The following is a 24,016-nucleotide window of genomic DNA, read 5'->3' as shown; positions in this document are numbered from 1 at the left end:
CGACCAGTTTACGGTAAATTAATTTTCATTCTGAGACAGAGCCTAGGGGGGCCTTATTTTCGGGGGGATGCCTTATATTTCACACAGAAGAAAACCTGTAAGTAGGTCTTATTTTCGGAGGATGTATTATTTTCGGGGAAACACGGTACTTATTGTCTTCATTGTGCAGATGGGGAAACTGAGACTTAGAGAAGTTAGGGAAGCTGGGTACGATCACACAGTAAATGGCAGAGCCAGGATTCACTAAGCTTTCTAGCTGGAAAGTCTAGGTCATTTTTCTTTTAGCCCCCTCCTCTCTTTCTCACACACATGTGCGCACACACACAAAGAAGAATCTTGTATCTCATTGACTTTGAGGACTGTCAGTTTCATATTTCTGGACCTAGCTTCACAAGCACAATTAAGTGAATAAAATTCAAGTTTTTTTTTTTTTCCTTTTTGTTTTCCCCTTAAGCCCAGTGAGCCAGATGTACAAATAAGCGGGCTTGTTTTGCATGTGTGACATTTGAAAAGAAATTCCATGTTGCTGGTACTCATGAATGTGCCTCAGGGGCAGTTGGGTGTTTCTGCTCGGGTGGGAGGTCTCTCAGGCCGCATTCTTTTCCCATGGACTCCGAAGCCTGTGGGAGACTCCCCGCCGGATCTGCCCGGAGCAAGCTGTGACTGTGGGAGTCAGAGGCTTCTGGCCTTGTTTAGCTCCAGGCTGGACGAGTGCCACGGAATCACATGATGTTTGGACAGAAAGGGCAAACCAAAGAATGTTTCTTTCATCCTTCCCGAACCAGTGAATCTAAGCAGTGAGCGGGTGGGGCCCCCCCAAGAAGCTGCTCTGATGCACTGGATGTACCAGGACAGTGGAAAAAAAGATGGTTCTCTAAGCCCGGCCCACTGGGGACACTAACACTTAGCAGTATTCCAAAACCAGTTAGTGCGAGTCAGTTAGGGCATCCAGGGGAGGATGGTGGGACCCTGGAAGGAAACATCTGTGTCATCTTGTTAAACTCCCTCCATTAATGGGGCTGAGGTGATGGTGGAGATTAAAATAGGAAGCCAGGAGGGGAAGGGACAGAACCAATATTTCCCAGATGGTTTGGGTAACCAGGACTAGGTTCTAGGTGCCCTAACCCCAGGGACGGGTAAGAAGTCCAAAAGACAGAGCAAAACCCTTGTCTAGGGCAGTGGTCGGCGAACTCATTACTCAACAGAGCCAAATATCAACAGTACAACAATTGAAATTTCTTTTGAGAGCCAAATTTTCAAAATTTAAACTTCTTCTAATGATACTTCTTCAAAATAGACTCACCCAGGCTGTGGTATTTTGTGGAAGAGCCACACTCAAGAGGCCAAAGAGCTGCATGTGGCTTGAGAGCCACAGTTTGCCGACCTCGGATCTAGTTGGTGGTATGTAGCTGCTATTCCTGACTAACTTTGTTATTTAGGTTATTTCTTCTAAGAACCTATTTTTTTCAGACTTCAGTCTGGATGTCATGGTGTAGAAGAAAACTCAGCCTATTACTGACACACACACACACACAGAGAGAGGACACCTCTCAATGCCCACCCTCTTTTTTTTTTAAATATTTTTATTGATTTTAGAGAGGAAGAAGAGGGAGAGAGAGAGAAACATCAATGATGAGGATCGTTGATTGGCTGCCTCCTGCATGCCCCCTACTGGGGATGGAGCCCGCAACCTGTGCATGTGCCCTTGACTGGAATCGAACCCATGACCCCTCAGTCCACAGGCCAAAGCTCTAGCCACCGAGCCAAACCAGCCTGGGCTAGACGCTCTCCATTTTTACCTGCCGCCACTGGTGATTTTAATTTTGACCATCTAGTGAAGTTATTGTCTGACATTACAATACAAAAATGGCAATTTCATGATTCAACCTAACATATCACCTTTATTCATGTTTTATATGTGTAACCTGACCCCCATGACGCTATGCTTCTTCCATTAATTAAGCGTAGATATTAATCATTTCTCTTTCATGAATATCGTTGGGAGCGTTAAATAAGGTAATGTATGTAACATCTGGCCCATGAAAAGCAGCCCACAAACATAAGCTATTATTATTGTAACCAGGCCGTAGTAAAGGAACCTTGGTTTTGATCTTCCTCTCAGACTCTCCCAATTACAAGCAACACCAGGACAGAGACAAAATGGTGAGAATGGAGGCAAATGGAGAATGCGAAAGGCCTCCCACCCACAGGTGTGCTATGGAGCTGAATGACATGATGTAACAGTGCCCGGCCAGCACGGCCAGGGTGGCTCTGTGGTTGAGCATGGACCTCTGAACCAGGAGGTCACGGGTTGGACTCCCAGTCAGGGTACATGCCTAGGCACATGCAGGAGGCCACCGAACAATGATTCTCTCTGTCATCATTGATGTTTCTCTCTTTCTCCCCCCCTCTCCTTTCCTCTCTGAAATCAATAAAAAATAATAAATAAATAAATAAAGTGCTTGGACACAGAACAGGTTCTCAAAAAAAAAAAAAAAAATCACGACTGATTCATAACCTGTTGCACGAGGAAAACAGAAATAACTGCCAGACTTAAACATCGAACCTAATATGGGATCCTTCTCGGGCAGTAGCGAGGTATGAACAACTAGGGTTAGGGCCAGGACTTGAGAATGGTCACCCTTTAGCAGGTGTGTGATTCTGGGCAGACTAGAGAAACTCTCCGAGCTCCCATTTTATCGTTTTTTGGGACAAAAAAAATCACACCCCTTGGGATTTTCCCTGTTCATTAATGATGCGTAGCAGTTCTTGGCTTCTCCATGCACATCTCCTGGACCGATGACGAGCGGCTAAGGCCTCCCCCGTTAGGCGGCCAGGCACCAAGCGCTGCCCAGCCTAGCGCGGCACAGCAGCGCCCACGCCCAGGCCGGCCGCACCCCGCAGGCGCCGCCCCAGCAGCTGTCCCCCTCCTCCCCCTCCCTCCTTCGCTCTCCCCCCCCCCCCCCGCCACACTCCCACCCTCCCTGCCGCAAGCTCCTCCCCCGGCGGCCGCGTCCACCCGGGAGGCGGCCCGGAGGCGGCCGGCACCTGGCAGCGCGCGGCGGCGGGGGCGGCAGCAGCGACCCTCGGGCGGGCGGGGAGGCGCGTGGGCGCACCGATGGGAGCCACTGAGCCCGGCGGCAGGAAGAGCCGGAGGCTGCTTTCCTCTCTGCGGCCCTGGAAGGCCGCCCGGCGGCTGTGGAGGACGCGCTCGGCTCCCAAGGCGGCACAGGGTGAGTGTGGGCGCGGCCGGGGGACCTGGGACTGTGCGCGGCCGGTGCCCGCCTCCCAGGGCGGCAGCGCGGGCCTGGTTCTCCCACCCCGGACCTGCGGGCGGGGGCGGCGTGGCCAGGAGGTTCGGCCGGGCGATCCTGCAGCCGATCCTCGGCCGCGGGAACGAGACAGGTCCCCGAGCTCACCCGGGGTTGGTGGACCAAGCGCGGGGTCCGGTGTCGGCGCTGTCCCCGCGCCCTCTCCGCTCCTCGGCCCCATAGGCGTCTCCCGTAGGCCCGGTGTTTGCGGCTTATGGCCCGCAGAAGTCGCTGGCTGTGTATTTAGTGCTGGATTGCAGGGATCAGGGTGCTTCGGGGACACAATCTTAGGTTTGCATCCGCCGCCCCGCCTCCTCCCGCCTAGCACCTGGCAGGCACCTGCATTGCAGAGCCCTCTGGGGGTATGAATCTGGACCCGATGCTACTACCTTCAAGGTCCTTCCCCATCAGACCCTCCAGTTTCCAACCTGCCTGGTGTGACTCCTTGTTATCTCCTAAGCTCAAGCCACGATAAACTATTTCCCAGACACATCCCACCCTGTTCTCACCGGGGCCTTAACTCACATCTATTCAGTCACTGATTCACTCCATGCATTCATTCATTCATTCATCCATTCCATAATTTGTATCCTGCTCCCTCTGTGTGCCAGGGCCTGAGTGAACCACAGAGGCAAGGCCCAAGCTCATGGAACTACTTTTAGAGGGGGAAAGGGACATTGCACATATAAAACAGGTTAAAAATCTCCCCGTCAGCTGGGAGAGGAGGAAAGGAAATGGCAGGTGGATAGGGAAGAGCCCTCTCTCTCTCTCTCTCTCTCTCTCTCTCTCTCTCTCTCTCTCTCTCTCTCTCTCACTGAGGCAATGGAAGTCGAGATCTGAAGTCTTATTAGGAGCTATTCCAGTTTGGAGCCCGAGAGAGCAGTCCAGCCAGAGAGAATAACTAGTGGAGAGGTCCCTGTGTGTCCCGGGAAAGGGAGGGAAGCAGGGCCTGGATCAGGGTCTGGGTAGGCCACGATGAAGTGTTTGGAAGCCATTAATGTATGCTCTGCAGGGACATGGCATGAGCTGCTGGCTCACCGCCTCCTTTCTATCTGCAACGGCCCATTCCTAACCATCTGTCAAGCCTAACCCGTGAAGCCTTTCCTGGGGTTCCTGCCACCTGTAACCCCTCTTTTATCATCTCATCACCCGCCGGGCATGTGTTGCTGTTCATCTGTGTTATAGATTCCACGTGACAGGCTCCCCTCGGCTTCCTCTCTGCATTCGGCTTTAGGCTAGCTGAGGGCTTGGAACTTTGTAGATAACCTGTTTGCATGTGTGTGTTTGCGTGTGTGCGTTTACATATGTGTCCAATCTTGTCCTTTCCATCTGTTTCCATCATCTCAGGATTCTTCTTCTGAGACACCCACAAGCCTTGGCTTCTAAAATGGCCGATCTGAACGGGGCAGAGGCTAGATCGCACCAGAGCCCTGTCAATGCTGTAGTTGTCACCCTCTCACCCCTCAGGTTATTTTGAGGATAAAATGAATTAATGAGTTAATAAATGTAAAGTGCTGACACATGGTAAGCATTCTACAAATAAATTTGACAAAGAGCAGAAATGATTATCTTCCGGATATTTATTGCATTAGAAACAAGCTTTTCTATTGTTGGTAGTTGCAGGGGTGGGGGTGGGAGGGTGGGGGGAAAGGAGGGTGAGGGGGACGGGGGAGGGATTGGCACTGTCCTCTTGTGGCTTTCAAAGGATGTGTGATTATTTTGGTCAATACAGCAATTAAGCTCCTTCCCCACTGGCACCCAGAACTGTTGCTGAAAATTAGTAGGGCTGAAGGCTAACCACCGGTTTGTTTAGCTTGCCTGAGTTGTTCAACAGATTGGGAATTGCAACAAGTATTCCTTGAGTGATAATCACATTCCTAGTGTCATTCCAGGTGCGTGTGAATATTTTCAGAAGAGGAATAAATGGATATTGCCACTGTGCTAAATCAAGTTACAATTAGTTTCCTAGTTTTGTAATTTTTATTTATTTATTTAAAATATATTTTTATTGATTTTGTACAGAGAGGAAGGGAGAGAGATAGAGAGTTAGAAACATCTACGAGAGAGAGTCATCGATCAGCTGCCTCTTGCACATCCCCTACCGGGGATATGCCCACAACCAAGGCACATGCCCTTGACCAGAATCGAACCCGGGACCCTTCAGTCCTCAAGCCGACACTCTATCCATTGAGCCAAATCGGTTTTGGCCTAGTTTTGTAATTTTTAAAAAAATATTTTTCATTGATTTCAGAGAGGAAGGGAAAGGGAGAGAGAGATAGAAACATCAATGATGTGAGAGAATCATTGATCGGCTGCCTCCTGTACTCCCCCTACTGGGGATGGAGCCCAAAACCTGGGCATGTGCTCTAGATGGAAATCAAACCTGGGACCCTTCAGTCCACAAGCCAATGCTCTATCCACTGAGCAAAACCAGCTAGAGCAGTTTTATAAATTTTTAAGGAGAAAATGGACAAGTTTCCATTTATTTTATTTTTTAAAATGTGTTTTTAAATTGATTTCAGAGAGGAAGGGAAAGGGAGAGATAGAAACGTCAATGATGAGAGAGAATCACTGATGGGATGCCTCCTGCACACCTCCTGCTGGGGATCAAGCCCAAAACCCAGGCATGTGCCCTTAACTGGAATTGAATCTGGGATCCATCAGTCCACAAGCAGGCGCTCTATCCACTGAGCCAAACCAGCCAGGGCCTAGATTTATAATTTTTAAAACTAGTTCTATACTGCATATGCAGCCAACCTCTCCTTTCTTCCTGTTCCTCTCCTAGAGTTTGCCCATTGCCATGCTTTGCCTCTCTTTCCTGCGTTAGGATCTTGGCTGCTCACTACATTTCTCTACGTTCCCATCCTCTGTACAGCCTGGAGGTGAGGTCATTATAATGTCCATGTCATAAGACACGTTACAGTTTACAGAATAGGTCAACCACAAAATCGTGTTTAGATCTTGACAATGCACCATGAAGGAGGGAGGGCAGATGAGTTATTTTTTTCCCACTTACAGATGAGAAAGATGAAACAAAAGATAGAATGCCATGCAGGAGGTTATGTGACTGGTGAGTGGCAGGCTCAGGCATGGGTACCCATACAGCACACTTTCTGCCACATCTCCAATATCTATACTCATGGAAGGGAGAAGTAAAGTTAATAAATATCACCCAGCTGTGTGGTTCAGTGGTTAGCATTGACCTATGAACCAGGAGGTCACAGTTCAAGTCCCAGTCAGGGCACATGCCCGGGTTGTGGGCTCAATCCCTAGTGTGGGACGTGCGGGAGGCAGCCAATCAATGATTCTCTCTTATCATTGATGTTTCTATCTTTCTCTCCCCCTCCCTTCCTCTCTGAAACCAGTAAAAATATATTTAAAAAAAATTAATAAATATCATTCAATGAAGGAAATTCACATTCTAATTTCATTTGATTTTCTTAAATGGTAGCCTGAATTTATCATGAGGGTGTCACCATCACTTTAGGCGTCTAGATTCGCATGCTTTAGCATCAGACAGACTATGCATTGAATCTGCCTCTAATAAGTGCCATATTAATAAGCTTTGTGATCTTGGGCAGAGTGCTAAATCTTTCTAAACCTAAAACTCCTTTATATGTGAATGAAGGGTGCTAATGCCTATGTCATCGTGTTACTGTGATGATTAAATGAGTTTGTGTATATGAAATGCCTTGTTCATAGTGGCTCACAAGGTGGTGGTTATTTTTATTAATATTACTTCAGATCTTCCCCCATATGATCATATCCCAAATATGTTCAACTATGGGGCTGGAAAGTTCAATGGGCTATGGGAAAAAACCATGGCTAGAAGTTCCACTGGGGCAACTATCCCTTCTGGACTAACGAGAAGGCCTTCCATATCACCCTTCCTCTTTCCCATCCCCCCCACCCCCCCACTCCCCAAAGGCTGCAGTTCTGTCTGTGAGAAGTAACATATCTTTGGGGGACTCTTGACATCTTTTCAGCCTAACGCTGTTCTGAACCAGAGCAGACATTCAATTCAGAAAGTTTGTAACCAGAGCAGACATTCAATTCAGAAAGGGCTGTGGTCAGCAAACTGTGGCTTGTGAGGGCTTTTTGGCCCCTTGCGTGTGGCTCTTCCACAAAATACCATGGCCTGGGTGAGTCTATTTTGAAGAAGTGGTGTTAGAAGAAGTTTAAGTTTAAAGAATTTGGCTCTCAAAAGAAATTTCAATCGTTGTACTGTTGATATTTGCTCTGTTGACTAAGGAGTTTGCTGACCACTGCTCTAGGGGGTACATACAGGGTGTCCCCCCAAAATGTATACATACTTTAACAATTCTGAAAATGAAATGTATCTTAATGAACACTGCCTTGATCATTATTCAAAGTGTGTATTTACATTTTTTTTGGACACCTTATATATCTTCAAAGAGAATGAGTCTGAAATGTAACAGTTCAAACATTGCAAGTATAGGATAAATACCTAGAAGGATAGTTAACTGGGCTAAAAGGTATTCACTTCTTTTTATTTTTTTATTTTATTTTATTGATTTTTTTTTTACAGAGAGGAAGAGAGAGGGATAGAGAGTTAGAAACATCGATGAGAGAGAATCATCGATCAGCCGCCTCCTGCACACCCCCCACTGGGGATGTGCCTGCAACCAAGGTACATGCCCTTGACCGGAATCGAACCTGGGACCTTTCAATCCACAGGCCGATGCTCTATCCACTGAGCCAAACCGGTTTCGGCTGTATTCACTTCTTTAATTTTGAAAGATGTTGCTAAGTTTACCTCAGTATATTTTAACTAATTTACTTCCCTCCAGTAGTGTATGAGAGTCCTGGTTCCCTGCTTCCTTGTTAATACTGAATGCTTTCCAACTTTTTAGTGCTTGCCAGCTTGATGGGTGTGAAATGGTACTGCATGGTTTTATATTGAATTTCTTTGATGAATAATGAAGCTGGAGATTTTTCACATCGGCCTTGTGTGATCCTCTCTGAAATGCCTGCTCGTGTCTTTTCCTAATCCCCAAACCCCCTTTGGTAGTTTGTCTTTTCCTTTCCCACTTATAGGAATTCTTTCAATAGTCTGGATACTAATCATTTACTGGCTTATATTAAAAACTTGAAAATACACCTAACAGTGCAAGTGCTTCTAAATGGGAATGTGAGCAAAATGTGCCCAGTGGAAATTTACTCCCCATATGCTTCCATCCTTTCAAAAAAAACCAAACAAAAAAAAGTATTTTGATCAAATATCAAAGCTTTTAGGTGACAGAAAAGGGAGCGAGCAGCTGGTGGAAGGATTCTGTGAGCAGGAGATTTGCCTAGCCCTCGAAGCCGTGGTGTGCAATGGGTCCTGAGATCCTTCAGTTAGAAATTACCTCCTCCAAACCCTGCTGGGGGAAGAGCCCTTTCCCAGTTCTGAGCTTCCCTGGGAAGACACAGATTGGACCTGGAGTCAGTCTCTGTCAGCAATAATGCTTTCCAGGACAAGTTAGTTGGAGAAGACGACGGAATACTTGCCAGGTGATCTGTGGTTTGGTTTCTCACTGCCATTTTTTCTGGCCATATGTCTCTAAAAACAGATCACATTGAATGGAAATAATGATCACTACCTAGTGATATTGGAAAGACCAAATGAGATCATAAATGCGAAAGGCTATGTAAACACGTGGCATATTTTCTAGGCTCTTGAAGTAACTGGCACTGCCAGAGTGGGAAAACCTTGTTGAACTATAATCTTTGGGCCCCATCCCTTCTCCTAGCACCTGTTGGCCATTCTGGTGCGTGACCACAATAGCAGCAGTTTTCCCAGGGTGGTCTCTGAGCCAGCCTCATCTGCATCACCAGGAATTGGTTAGAAATGCAAATTATTTGCCCCACCCTAAGAGCTACTGAATCAGAAGCATTGGAAGTGGGGCCCAGCAATCTGTTCTAAGGAGCCTTGCAGTAATTCTCACCTGTGCTGAAGTGGGAGAACCACTGGCCTGGTGGGATGTGCCAGGGCTTTAAAGTCAGCGGGTATGGGTTTTAAATCTTAAGTCTCCCATTTGCCACTTGTGACACTAGACCCCTGTTGGGCTTACCAGCTCTCATCAATAAAAGGATGTGGTATCTCCCTCCTGGGATTGTGGTGAGAAAGAAATGATAGGAAGAATCCCAGATCTGCTACTTGTTAGCTGTATGTCCTTTGGCAAGTTTCCTTGCCTCTTTTTTCTCATCTAAAAAGATGAGATGGCCAAAACCGGGTTGGCTCAGTGGAAAAGAGTGTCGGCCTGTGGACTGAGGGGTCCCAGGTTCGATTTTGGTCAAGGGCATGTACCTTGGTTGTGGGCATGTACCTCTCTCATGGATGTGGGCATGTACCTCTCTCATGGATGTTTCTAACTCTCTATCTCTCTCCCTTCCTCTCTGTAAAAAATCAATAAAATATATTAAAAAATAAATAAAAAGATGAAATGGCAAGAGTTAACATGTATGCACCACTTACTATGTAACAGCCATGCTGGCTTTTATGTCCAAACAATTTAAAAAATATATCTATCATATGCACTGTCCCAAACCAGTGCATATGTTAATTTTATTTCATTTTTACAATAACCCTGTTTTACCATCTCTATTTTACAAATGGGAAAACTGAAGCACAGAGAGGTTAAGTAACCTTTTATTTTCTCTTTTTAATGTCCTTTTATTGATTTTAGAGAGAAAGGGAGAGGGGAGAGGGAGAGAGAGATGAAATCTAATTGATGAGAGAAAATCATCGATTGGCTGCCTCCTGCAGTGCCTAGCCTGGGGATCAAGCCCACAGCCCGGACATGTGCCCGGACCAGGAATCAAACCAAGACCTCCTGGTTCATAGTTCAATGCTCAACCACTGAGCCATGCTTGCGGGCTAAGTAACATTTTCAGAGTTACACAAAAGTTACACAGCTAGTGAGCTGGATTTCAAACCCAGGCAGTGTGCTGTGAAGTGTCCTTGCCTTAAGGATAATACTTGGAAATAATTGGTTCTCAGTCCTTGTGTGCTGATGGTGATAAGAAGGTTGCCTGAAGCACAGTAGGTACTTCATGGATTTTACTCCCTTTCCCTTGCTGGCTTCAGGAGAGCTTGCTAAGCTTTCCTGGTAGTTGTGCAGCCCTCTTCGGCCCTGACTCTATTTATAAACCGACACCCACCAGTGGTCCATTTTTCTCTTCTGACTCTTTTATGCTCACTTGGACGCTCTGAGCAAACCAAACAGGGACATGGCTTGATGGAAGAAGGCTGGATGAGGCGGTTTAGGTGAAGCTACCCTCCGGTCATGGTCACTTCACCCTATGTGTCTTGGGAATGAATGACCAAGCCAGGAGAGGTTCCAGGCAGGTGGAAGCTCATTGGGTCTGCCTAATTTGGGATGCAACCTCCAAATTTCTTTTGCTCTCCAATTTCTAAGAGAATGTAAAAGCGTTTTTTTTTTTTTTTTTTAAATTTTATTAATTTTCCACAGAGAGGAAGGGAAAGAAATAGGGAGCTGGAAATGTCGATGAGAGAGAAACATCAACTAGCTGCCTCCTACACACCCCCTACCGGGGATGTGTCCGCAACCAAGGTACATGCCTTTGACCGGAATCAAACCTGAGACCTTTCAGTCCACAGACCGAAGCTCTATCCACTGAGCCAAACCGGTTTTGGCTGTAAAAGCTTTTTTTTATTTCTTTTTCCCTTTTTGCACAGTTTTTCTTCAAATTAAAATCTACAACTGGGAAGTTTAACTCACAGTATTACAGAAGCATTTTGTTTTGTTTTGTTTTTTTTCTTTCAAAAATTTTTTTTGGGGGGCTGGGACAATAAAAAGCTTGTTCTCTTTCAATTCAGGCCCCACCGATTGTTCTTAAAAATTCCTTTTGGTTTTGCTCTCAAGATGGCCTCCCCTGCTGGGCATGACTCACCAGCTCGGTGACTCAGAAGTGGCTTCTAACAAGACCAGGACTGTGCAGAGCAGGGAGGGGACGTGGGGGCCGGTGGAGCCCACCTGGAGCTGTCCCTGAACCCGGTCGATGAGATGGAGCACCGTTTTCATGAATGCATGTTCATATGGCTTTTGGTGCCTGTTTATTTGAAGTCTGAGGTCTGCCAGAGACATTGCCTTGCTCTGGAAAGCTCCAATGCTCTAGTCCATCCTTGTCCCTCAACTGGATGTGGCCTGAGGGTTACCGTGGGGCATGACAGAGCTTAGGGAATGTACCTGATCTGGCTTGGAATGGCCACAGAATCAGGAGGTCTGTAAATATTGGGCCAGGAGGAAAAGTAAAGGTTCTTGTTATTTGGCGAGGTCTTCAAACCTCTTTCAAGTTAATTTTTAAAATAAACTATCAATTAAGGATGAATAGAGAGATTGGAGGATATGCAATAAAGAAAATACAGCAAAATGTACTTAAAGAGGCAGTTCATGGTGCAATTCTCCCAACTCCCCCCCTCTTTCCCCCCCACCTTCTCAATTCTCATCCAAGGACATGCTTAGAGATAGGAAGAAGAGGGAGGGAGGGAGAGAGGGAGGGAGGGAGGGAGGGAGGGAGGGAGGGAGGAAGAGAGAGAAACAGAAACACTGGTCAGTTGCCTTCATACACTCCCTGACTGGGGATCAAACCCGTAACCCAGAAATGTGCCCTGAACCAGGAATTGAACCGGCAGCCTTTCTTTCGGTGCACGGGATGGAGCCACTCCGACTGGGCTCTTCCAACCTTTTTATGTTTTATGTGCCCTGAACCAGGAATTGAACCGGCAGCCTTTCTTTCGGTGCACGGGATGGAGCCACTCCGACTGGGCTCCTTCCAACCTTTTTTCAAAATGCAATGTTGTGTAAAATGCCCCACACTCTCAAAAAAAAAAAAAAATTACTTCCTCTTTAATATAAATAGCTATCCTTCTCACACTTTCTGACTCCCCAGCTTTAGTCTTTTTCCCTGGGAAGCCTGCTTGAGGCTGGGCTGAGGCTGGCGGGGGGGGGTGAGCTACTCCTTTATGTCAAGGGCTTTGTATCATTCCTGATTTGTAATTCTCACAGTAGCACCGGCTAGTTGTTATTTTCTGCATTTTATGAGGAAACTGAAGTGCAGAAGGGTAAACTTGCTCCAGCTCACCAGGTACTAATGTCAGTCTTAGAGCATTTACGGAACCCTTTACTTTATGTGTCAGGCTGTGTGTACTTTACTTGCATTAAGTCCTCTGAACCTCACTCAAGCCTAGGAGGCAGGTACCATTATTACCTCATCAGGAAATAGAGGCTTAGAGAGGTGCTTTCTCTGGGGGCCAGTAAGGGGCAGGACCCATGTTTGAATCAAGTCTCTTCTGCTTTAGAGCCCCTGCCTCCCTCCGCAGGCCCAGGCTGTGGCATTCCTCTTCCTGGGTCAGTAAATCAGCATACCTTCTGGAACCCTCTTGCCCGGAGACCACAGCTCTTTGAGGACAGAGAATGTTTTGTTCAGCACTGTGTTGTTCCCAGTGTTCAGAGCAGTGCCTGGCACAATGAATATTTATCGAGTGAAAGGGTGAATGAATGGTGGCTTCTCACCACCTACTTCTTCCCTAACCCCCTCAGCCTCGAAGGGTGGGGTGGTCCTGCTAGGCATGTTGAGGCTGTGCCAGACTTGGTCCTTGGAGATAGAGATGCCTGTTCCTTTGACGTGATATGGACCAACATGGCTCATTTGGTAGCAGCAAGGAATTTTAATGAGGGTAGATTTTCTTCATTGGTCTTATGCTGTCAGAGGTGCAGAAACGTATTACCCACTGCCAAGTAGAGAGGGGAGCAAAAATTAAATACTCACAATTTTCCCCAAATTTCTGGGAGTCCTTAAATTGTGGCAGCTAGAAACCAACTCTAAAAACCCTAGTGCCCATGATAGTTTTCATTCTCTAGCTGTATTTAATATAGTAACGAACTAGTGAACACTAGCAATTAGTTCTTATAAGTGTGCCCAAGCATGTTGGTAATTGTATATTGTGTTTCTATAGTGCTGAGTTACAAAGTATCAACATCTGTTTTCCCTTTTGATCTTCTGAACAGCCTGGTACCTACAGAGGCAGGCCTGATTAGCCCCACATTGCAGATGAGGAAACTAGTGCCAGGGAGGCTAAGCCGCCTGCCCTCCACCACTCAGTTAATAGTGGTAGAGAGAGGCCTTCAACGCTCTTGCCTTAACTCCTACTCCAGCAAATTTTCCACGTCAGTATTGTATTTAACCCAACAATTTCGGGGGGCTGAGAGCAATAGGTAGGTATATACATATTTTTTAAAAAATATTTTTTAATTTTTCTATTGATTTCAGAGAGGAAGGGGAGAGAGGGAGAGAGGGAGGGAGGGAGGGAGAGAGAGAGAGAGAGAGAGAGAGAGAGAGAGAGAGAGAGAGATACAGCAATGAGAATCATTGATCAGTGGGCTGCAGACCTCATACTGGGGATGGAGCCTACAACCGGGGCATGTGCCCTCAACTAGAATCGAACCTGGGACCCTTCAGTCCACAGGTTGACGCTCTATCCACTGAGCCAAATCAGTAAGGGCTATATTTCTTTTTATTGCCCATCATCCAACTTAGTGAGGCCCTCAGTTGGGTCAGTTAATCGTTTTAAATATCAGTTTACCAATCTATATAATGGGGAATAGACAGCACCCACCAGTGAGTGCACTGGGAGCAGAGGAGTTTATGAGGATTCCAAACTTAAAAAAACAATCTCAGAGTGAAGATGTTTGGAAGGGACCATAATGATCCTAACCAATTTTTCATAAAATAAGTTAAATATCAACTTCCCTGATTTACTTTATAAAAAATGGCACTTCTGCTCCTTCATAATCATGCTTCATTTTTCTCCATATTATTCATTGACATTCATTATATGTTTAAATTGGCTTGTTTATTGTCTGTTTGAATCCTCCCACCAGAAGGTAGTAGCCATGAGAGCAAGGACTTGGTCTGTTTTTTGTATTCCTGGGTAGACTAGTGCCTGGCGCAAATACCATTTAGTAGGAAGTAAGAGAGGGGAAAAGGGAGGGAAAGAAGGAAAGAAGGAAGGAATCTTAGCTATGCAATGATTGAAAGTAAGCTTGCATTGTATGATTGAAAGATTCACTCAAAACTTCCTTGCCCTCCAACAAAGGTCTGGGATGCATGATCTGGTTTCCTCATTCTCATTCTGGCTCAGTGACTCAGTGGCTTAAAACCAATCATAAAGCCTCCTAGAGTATCAACTTACCTCAGGGTGAAGTGGGTTAAGGAACCCGTGTCCATACAGCATTCATAGGTCATTGCATTGCACTGTATGCTTCTATTGTAACATCTGAGAGCAGCTGGAGGACAGAGCCTGGTCCACAGAAAGGTAAAAGAAATGTTTTATGAATGCATGATTATGAAAGAGGAAACAAGGTACGGGGGTCTTCAGTCCCCTCCAGAGTTAAGGTCTCTATTTGAAAACAAGCCCAGTGCATGGCACAGACATTCCCCCTTGAACTTGAACCACATCTCTCCAGAGACAAGGAGGTGCTGAACAGCTGGTTTCTTAATCTCAGGGAAGGAAGGCATGTCCAGGCTCCAGATCCAATTCCATGCCATGTTTTGGAAGTTGTGTTTACGTCTGCCTTCACCTCTATCCTTTCGCTCCAGCATAAGCAAAATTATAACCCCGCACACTGACTTGCATGCAGTTATCCGAGCCCCGTGCTCCCGGGTTGAGGGACTTCGCCCCCGAGACCGCTGACTGTCTGTGAATGACAAATCGAAAGTCAGGGTTGGAGGATCTGCCGGACTTTCCTGCCCATTTGCAGCAGAGGGAGGAAGGAGAGGATGAAGGATTCTGAAAATAAAGGTAAGGGCCCAACGGCAGAGGGGAGTCAAAAAGATGCTGGAGATGCGACTGCCCTCCACGGACCTTAATGTGTATTAATGGCTAGTTTATCATTACGGTGCATATGTCATTTTAACAGCCTTAGTTACATAATAAACACGACTTTTTTTGAAAAGACTGGCTTCAAAAGAAATATACAAACATTAAAACGAGTGGCTTTTGGTTTCCAAATAGTGTGTCATTCCATTTTCCATTTTTTTGTGTGTGTGTGTGTGTGTGACAAAAAACCGTATTTTTGCATTCTTCCTTTCACCTTAGCCCAGGAACACATTTCCATTTCGCAGATTTCCTAATGCCAGCTATGGGGGTTTGGGTAATTTTATACTGGGAGTGTTCACAGTACTTAACGGCAGGTTTTTCAGTGCATTATCGGAGTTGGAATATCTGATATACTTTGGACTTAGGTCGTTTGGGTTCACAAGAAAAGCGATGGCTGAGAATCCCTGACTGAACATTCATCTTTTCAGGAGCGCCCGATGGGGCGCTTTCCCTGACCTTCAGAACTGTTTACCTTGCAGAGAGAAATTCGGATGCAACCCCCCCCCACATTCCGCCAGCTCCCACCCCCTAGATCCTCGGTCCGTTAACGTCCTCCCTCACCCCCTGTCACTCTAATTCCCAGGGAGGTTTGATAGAGGAGAGAAACGGCTTTAAATTCTGAGGCTGCTTAACATTTCTGCCGCAGTTGGGGGAGGAGCGATAGACCCCAAGGGCTCAGGAGGCTCCCTGTGCTCCCTGATCCTATTTCCAGGACAGAACCCCCCCGCCCCCCCTTCTGCTGCGTTGGTCCAGCTCCGGGGGCGGGGGCGGAGGCAGCGCAGGGGCCGCGGGCTCCCGGGCAGCTCCGGGGTGGCCGCTGGGCAGAGGACGCCATCTCAGCGAGCCTGTGCCCTGCCGCTGCTTCCTGAGCGCTAATTTTAGGGTTTGCCTGCTTCTCCCCTTTTTCTCCTCCCGCAGCGCCCCCCCTTCCCTCCTCGCACACTTTCGGAGATTCTTTCCCCGGAGCTACTGCGCATCCATTTGCACCGGACTGTGCCTGCTGCGTTGGGAGCCCGGGCGCTCTGCCCTTGGGGACCAACCAGGCTGGGGCTGCAGGTGGAGGCTGGCCCGCGGCTGCAGGCGGCCAAGTGGAGTTATTGGGGTGATCCCTGCAGCGCCTCCTTCCTGTGCGCAGGGCCTCGGCCTCCTGGCCAGTCCCCAGCCTCTGTCGATGGCTAGTTATAAGATTCCAAATTAAAAATAAGAAAAACAAAAACCATGCACAGCCTGATGTCAGCGGAGAGATGACATTTTAAGCCACCAAGCTGTTTGTAATGCAGGCTCTCAGCCACCCCACTGTCAGCAATCGAGGCTTAAGAGCGGGCTGGGGTAGCTGCTGTTGGTAGTAGTAACCTCTAGTAGTCTCTGGATCATTCATATGCACTATTGATCCATGTGGTTGGGATGTTAAAATTTTAATGAAGCAGCCCCAGCAGAGAAGAAAACAGCTATGCATGGGCCTGGTAAGTGGAAAGAGGGCCTGCCCACCCCCGTTTCTAAGCCAGCCTCTGACAGACAGACAAAACCTGTGTGTATGTGTCAGAGAAGTATTTTAAATGAACTCAAGAAAAACATCTGCTTTTCCTGTGTTGTTTTCAGTGGCTGGAGAAAGGGTTACTAGAAAGAGAAAAATTGTTTATGTGCCATGTCATGCTAGGCCAGTGGCATGGTTTCGGAAGAAAAAAAAGAAAAAAAGGAAGGCTGTCTGAATGGGAGGCTGAGGCTGTGGTTAATGTTCACCATGGTTTGGAAGTGAAGCGCTCCCAGTTAACAGCATGTTTTCAGTTTCCGATCAGCATGTTTTCAGTTTTCAGCTGCTTTTTTTGAAGTGAGGTGGTAGTTAGGACTTTTGTTTCACTTTGTTTGGTTGTGAGTCAGAATAGTTAGGTTTCTGGCTTGTTCGGCCGCAAACTCATTCATGACCTAGGACTTTTGTTTTTTTGGATCTCAGTTTCCTTATTTCAAAAATGGGGAAGTGTTAGACCAGATCACTGTTCTTCAGATTGTGGGCAGTAAGAAAGCCATGCAGTGCCCGAAGCAACATTTGGAAAGATGAAATTGGATAGAAAATGGTAGAAACCATTGCACATGGTAAGGGTAAATATTATTTCTGGAAACTTCTGTTTTAGATATTTACATTTGTCTTGCTATGTAAGTATGGGCTCTGTTGGTGTCAGGTTCTGTTTCCCACTGTGAGTCCTTGCTGAGTCAAAAGGAGAAACACTGAAATAAACCATAGGTTTTTTAATTTGGTTTGCAAGGAGCCTGTGAAATGCAATTGTATATGCATATCCTTTATTGCTTACATATGAGATATTTATAGTTTTCTTCAGATTTTCAAAGGGTGCATAAGCCCTCAAGTTATAAACTATTATATTTTTTCCAAACCTCTTCCTAGCTAAACCTTTCATGCTGGAAGGGTTAAGTCCCACATTTCAAGTGTTGGCAGAGACCAGATGAGAGTGTGATGTGATGGAGTGTGTGTGCATGTTGAAGAGAGGGTGTGATCCTGCTAAACATACCATGAGAACCCTGCAGGTTTGCAAAGAATCAGTTGGAGATCTGAATATGAAACATAAATATACTAAAAATTAGAGTCTTTGTGCTGAAAAGTACTACAGAAAAATTATTAAAATGTTGTGAAATTTTCAGAAGTCAACTCTCCTTGTAAAGACCAAAAAAGGAAGAGAGGTAACATTTAAAGGGTTTACAGAGGCAAAAAAAAAAATACTCAGGATGTTGGTAGGAGAACTGAATTTTTATAAGCTACCATCACATGACTTACGTTCAGTAAATGTTAAAGTGTAGTTTAATAGGTCATTCTTTGTCCTATTTTTGGTATATGTTGTCTTAAGACAGTTTGGTGAGGCTGTCTTTTTTATTTTTTTTAAAGAAGAATTTTCATTTTTAACATACATTTTTATTGATTTCAGAGAAGAAGGTGGAAAGAGAGAGGGATAAAAACATCAGTGATGAGAGAAAATCATTGATCAGCTGCCTCTTGCATATCCTCTATTGGGGATTGAGCCTGCAACCTTGGGCATGTGCCCGAACTGGTAATTGAACCATGACCTCCTGGTTCATAGGTCAATGCTCAACTACTGAGCCACACTAGCTGGGCTGAGGCTGTCTTATATAAGAGACGTTGTGTAACATTTACCTAGCATATCTCAAAATGCTTTTTAAGCCAGAAAAAAAAAATTGTATAAGACAACTAAGAAGAAAATAGTTGAATGAGTTACTAAGTGGGTATTGGCAAACAGTACAGCTAGTTATAATAATAACCATAGCTCCTATTTAACTGACAACTAGTACATGAAAAGCTTTCTGCAAAGAGCTTTACATATTGTCACAACATTGGTAGGTAGGGGGTATTTTATATGTAAAAAAAATGGATTGAGAATCTTGTACAGTGGTAAGTAGCAGAGGTCATTTTATCTCCCAAACCATTCATTCACATGGTAGACAAGGCTTGAGAATAAGTAGCATGGCGGCTTGCAGAACTTGTAATAAAATTTTCAACATCATTTATTATTAGAATTCATTTACTTATTATAAAGGAGAAATGTGAACCTTGGAGAATGATAGCTTTTGACTAATTTTCTAAATTGTGTTTATTTGCAAAGACATCTTAAGTCCAGCTCCAAATTTTTCTTTTATTTAGTAAGTTTTCTGAGTATTTTATACAACAAGGTTTTAGAAACAGATATGAAAAGATAAGAGTGGAGAATTTGAACATTTGGGTGGAGATTTTTTTTTTCTACAAGACTTCAGGACAAATAGTTCTTTCAGTTTTTCTGTTGTTTTTCTATATTTTATCTTAAAATAACAAATGACATTTTGTCAGCAAATAAAACTATGGATAGCATATTTTAATGTGGTAAAACTAGGATTAGAGCATTGGTCTATGCTAGTGGTTCCTGAAATAATTTGATTTTTTTATTGAACTTTATTACAGAGACTGTTTGAAAGTTTGAATATGGTCAGATCCAGACTTTTAGGCCCTAAATATTAAAAAGATTCTGGTGTTCATACCCATGTCTGTAATTCAAAATAAAATAAGTATAAGGAAGTCCAAAAACATTGTGTGTGTTTTTAATCATCACATCTACTTTGAAACTTTTAGAGAATTCAGATTCTTTGCAGGATTTTTTTGTTATTGCTTCTTGTGACTGTGTGGGTTGAGGAAGTGATGTTTTGGCTGGGATGATCTGTAAAATGGCTGTGTGATTTTCTTTTGGTTTCACAGCTAGTTTGTGATAAAGCTGGTTTTACAGCATGGGCAAGTCTGGTGGTTCTCAAATGGGCATGGTACTACTTCCTGAGGGAAATTGGAAATATGCATTCCCTGGGAAGACTCCAGAAATGCTCGATGTACTGGACTGTTCCAGATAATTCTGTCACATGACAATTTATCTAATGTTTGTGCAGCTTTCAAGTGTTTTGCTGAAGAGGTAAGTAAAAACCTTCTATAATTTTCTGAGCTTAGAACATAAGTTGGTTTTACATACACTGAAATTACCAGGATTAAAATTGCTGTGTAAATTGAGGAAAGATTATACTTAATTTTGTTCAGAACACCACTTACCCAAACTTACCCAAAATGATACCGCTTGCATTTGACACTACAGTATAACACACCTGTTTCATTCAAGTGCAGGTATGTGACTTGAATGTACAGTATAACACACCTGTACATACAAATGCAGGTATGTGACTACTTTATTATGTTCCCTGATATAATCCTGCTTGATTATTTACATATTGAAATGCATATTGTTTTATTATAAACTAGTGGTCCTGTGCATGGATTCATACACATTGAAAGGAAATTAATTAGGAGAAATATTTTAATATCACTATTCGCCCTTTCTCCATAACAGAAGTGTCAACCAAATTCATGATCAGAAATATAAATTAGTACAATAGAAGAAATTTGCAAGTTTTCTTCAGAATAATCAGTGAAGAACCCATTAATGCAGCAATATTTGAAATTAGATAAATGGTTATATTAGGAGCAATTAAGTATTATTATTTGGAAAGAAAGAGTAACAGATATAAATGAATAGCTTCTGCATACAGTTGTCTATAGTGCCTAGAAACCTTGCTGATAAACTTGATATTGTGGGTAAAGTACAAGTGAAGAATCAAGAATGATTCGACTCCTCTAGCATTCCCATGATGCGAATATTGGTATGTTCTAAGTTGTCCCAGATGCCCCTTACACTGTCTTTTTTTGCTCTTGTAATTGGGTGTTTTTTGCTTCCTTGTTTTCCAAATCACTGATTTGATTCTCAGCTTCCTCTACTCTACTATTGATTTCCTGTAAATTATTCTTCATTTCAGTTCGTATATCTTTCATTACTGACTGGTCCTATTTTGTATTTGATGTTCTTAGTAAGTTCCTTTAAGTTCTCATTAAGTTCCTTGAGCATCCTTATAGCCATTGTTTTTGACTCTGTATTTGGTAGTTTGCTTGCTTCCATTTTATTTAGTTCTTTTTCTGGAGATTTATTCTGTTCTTTCATTTTCAATGTTGATTTTTATTTTTTTTAATATATTTAATTTATTTTTTACAGAGAGGAAGGGAGAGGGATACAGAGCTAGAAACATCGACAAGAGAGAAACATCGACCAGCTGCCTCCTGTGCACCTCCCTCTGGGGATGTGCCCACAACCAATGTACATGCCCTTGACTGGAATCGAACCTGCGACCTTTCAGTCCACAGACCGATGCTCTATCACTGAACCAAACCGGTTTCAGTTCAATGTTGATTTTAAAATTGCCAGTGCATGTCATATGTACTGGCTGGTCGGTCAGTTGGACGGTCAGATGGACGTCCAGTTGGTCACTTACTTTTTATAGAAATAGATGTCTTTCACTTCTCTTTTATCTAGTTGGTATATTATATATCTTATTTTTTTCAAATTTTGTGTTAGGTAGGTTATTTTCTATTTGAATTTCATTTTGAGATACTAAACAGGGAACTACAAAATATGTATTATATTTACATATATTTGTGTTACTTGGAGTTTATAAAATTACTTTATTTTGGCCTCCTTCACATATTGCGGACCAGTAGTTTTATTGCTAGCTTCACCCAGTGGCCAGATAAGTTTCTATTGAATGAGTCCAAAAAACATTTTACATAAATGTTAAAGGCACGCTTTGAAATTAAATACTTATTGCATTTTGAAGTTACTTATTACATATTCTTATAAGCTAATGTCTTTTTAAAGTATGATACTTTGTAAAACACTGTGTAATATGAAGTGAGAATTCTGTGATCTGTCTGAAATGTGTTAATGTTAAAAAAATTTGACCCAACATTAAAACTTTTTGAGATTATACACTCAATTATATATTTAACTAGAGGCCTGGTGCACGAAATTTGTGCATGGAGGGGTTGTATGTGTCCCTCAGCCCAGCCTGCATCCTCTCCGATCTGGGACCCCTTGAGGAATGTCCCTTTCACGATCCAGGACTGCTGGCTCCCAACTGCTCGCCTGCCTGCCTGATTGCCCCTAACCACTTCTGCCTGCCATCTAGATCACCCCCTAACCACTCTCTTGCCAGCCTGATCGATGCCTAACTGCTCCCCTGCTGGCCTGATTGCCCCTAACTTCCCTCCCCTGCAAGTCTGGTTGTCCCCAACTGCCTTCTCCTGGTGGCCCAGTAATCCCTAACTGACCTCTCCTATAGGTCTGGTTGCCCCAACTGCCCTCCCCTGCCACCTGGTCACCCCTAACTGCTCTCCCATGCCAGCCTGGATGCCCCTAACTGCTCTTCCCTGCTAGCCTGGCCCCTCCAACTGCCCTTCCCTCCAGGCCTAGTTGTCTCCAACTACCCTCCCCTGCTGGCCTGGTCCCCTCCAACTACCCTTCCCTGTAGGCCTGGTTGCCCCCAACTGCCCTCCCTTGAAGGCTTGGTTCCCTCCCAACTGCCTTCCCCTGCTGGCCTGGTCACCCCCAACTGCCCTTCTCTGCCAGCCCGGTCACCTCTAACTACCCTCTCCTTCTGGCCTGATCGCCCACAACTGCCCTCCCCTGCCGGCCATCTTGTGTCCACATGGGGGCAGCCATCTTGTGTGTTAGAGTGATGATCAATTTGTATATTGCTCTTTTATTAGATAGGATAGAGGCCCAGTGCATGAAATTCGTGCATGAGTAGGGTCCCTAGACCTGGTTGGTGATCAGGGCCAATTGAGGCCTTCCAGATGCCAACCGGGGCCTTCCTTCATTCCGCACTACCCCCTGGTTGTCAGTGCACATCATAGCGAGTTGTCAAATTCCTGTTCTCCTGGTTGAACTCCTGAGGGGACAATTTGCATAATAGGGCTTTATATAGATAGATAGTTCATTTAAAAATATTTAGATTTAATTATAGCAATGAGATTGAGCTGAGCACAACCTACCCTCCTTTAAAATATATATATATATATATATATATATATATATATATATATATATATATATATATATATTGTAGAAGGCATTACATATGTCTCCCCTTTCCCCCCATTGATCCCTTCTAGCTCCCCCAACCCTGTACCAGGCTTTCACCACCCTATTGTCTGTCCATGGACTATGCATATACGCATACAAGTTCTTTGGTTGATTTCCTCCCACCCACCTACTCCTGCCTTCCCCCTGAGATTTGACAGTCTGTTCCATGTTTCTATGTCTCTGGATTTATTTTATTCAACAGTTTATTTTGTTCATTAGATTCCACATATGAGTGAGATCATGTGATACTTGTCTTTCTCTGACTGGCTTATTTCAGTTAGCATAATACTCGCCAGGTCCCTCCATGCTTTCTCAAAGGGTAAGAGATCTTTCTTTTTTACTTCTGCATAGTATTCCATGGAGTAAATGTAGCACAACTTTTAAAAAAATATATATTTTTATTGATTTCAGAGAGGAAGGGAGAGGGAGAGAGAGATAGAAACATCAATGATGAGAGAGAATCATTGATTGGCTGCCTCCTTCTCATCCCACACCAGAGATCGAGGCCAAAGCCTGGGCATGTGTCCTGACGGGGAATCAAATAGTGACCTGGTGGTTCATAGGTCGACCCTCAACTACGGTCCTACACCAGCTAGGTTATACCACAGCTTGTTTTATCCACTCATCTACTGATGGGCACTTGGGCTGTTTTCAGATCTGAGCTATTGTAAATTGCACTGCTATGAACATACATTTTTCCTGATTGGCATTTTGGATCTATTAGGATATATTCCTAGAAGTGGGATCATGGGATCAAATGGCAGATCCATATTTAATTTTTTTGAGGAAACTCCATACTGTTTTCCATAATGGCTGCCCAATCTGCATTCCCACCAGCAGTATACTCGGGTTCCCTTTTCTCCACATCCTCACAAGCACTTGTCATTTGTTGACTTGTTGATGGTAACCATTCTGACAAGAATGAGGTGATACTTCATTGTCTTTTTCATTTTCATCTCTCTGATGATCAGTGACTTTGAGCATTTTTTTTCATATGTCTCTTGGCCATTTGTATGTCCATTTTGAAGAAGTTATCTATTTAGGTCCTTTGCCCATTTTTTTTTTTTGATTGTTTATCTTCCTTTTGTTAAGTTGTATGAGTTCCTTATATATATTTGGATATTAACCCCTTTAACAGATGTATCATTGCAGAATATGTTCTCCCATACAGTGGGATCTCTTTTCTTATTGTTGATGGTTTCTTTTGCTGTGCAGAAGCTTTTTATTTTTATGTAGTCCCATTTGTTTATTTTTCTCCTTAGTTTCCTTTACCTTTAGGAGATGTATCCTTAAAC

At 44.2% G+C, this 24,016-nt stretch overlaps 1 protein-coding gene across 2 annotated transcripts in view; it reads left to right on the top strand.

The window, feature by feature from the left end:
* Positions 1–3,016: 3,016 nt before the first annotated feature.
* Positions 3,017–24,016, top strand: part of DNAJC6 (DnaJ heat shock protein family (Hsp40) member C6) — a 128,379-nt gene continuing 107,379 nt past the window's right edge. The window contains exon 1 of one of the 2 annotated variants that reach the window (XM_084871363.1): positions 3,017–3,233. In XM_084871363.1, the coding sequence (XP_084727489.1) occupies positions 3,119–3,233 (115 nt within the window). In that variant the 5' untranslated portion in view covers positions 3,017–3,118. Of the gene's footprint in view, positions 3,234–14,979; positions 15,139–24,016 lie in introns of those variants that run through there. The other variant, XM_084871364.1, reaches the window with a different exon arrangement.

This window comes from Pipistrellus hanaki, assembly GCF_964339955.1.
Source record: "Pipistrellus hanaki genome assembly, chromosome: 2".
Taxonomy (NCBI): Eukaryota; Metazoa; Chordata; class Mammalia; order Chiroptera; family Vespertilionidae; genus Pipistrellus; species Pipistrellus hanaki.
The sequence above is the reverse complement of the archived record's forward strand: the minus strand, read 5'-3'. Positions and strand labels throughout refer to the sequence as shown.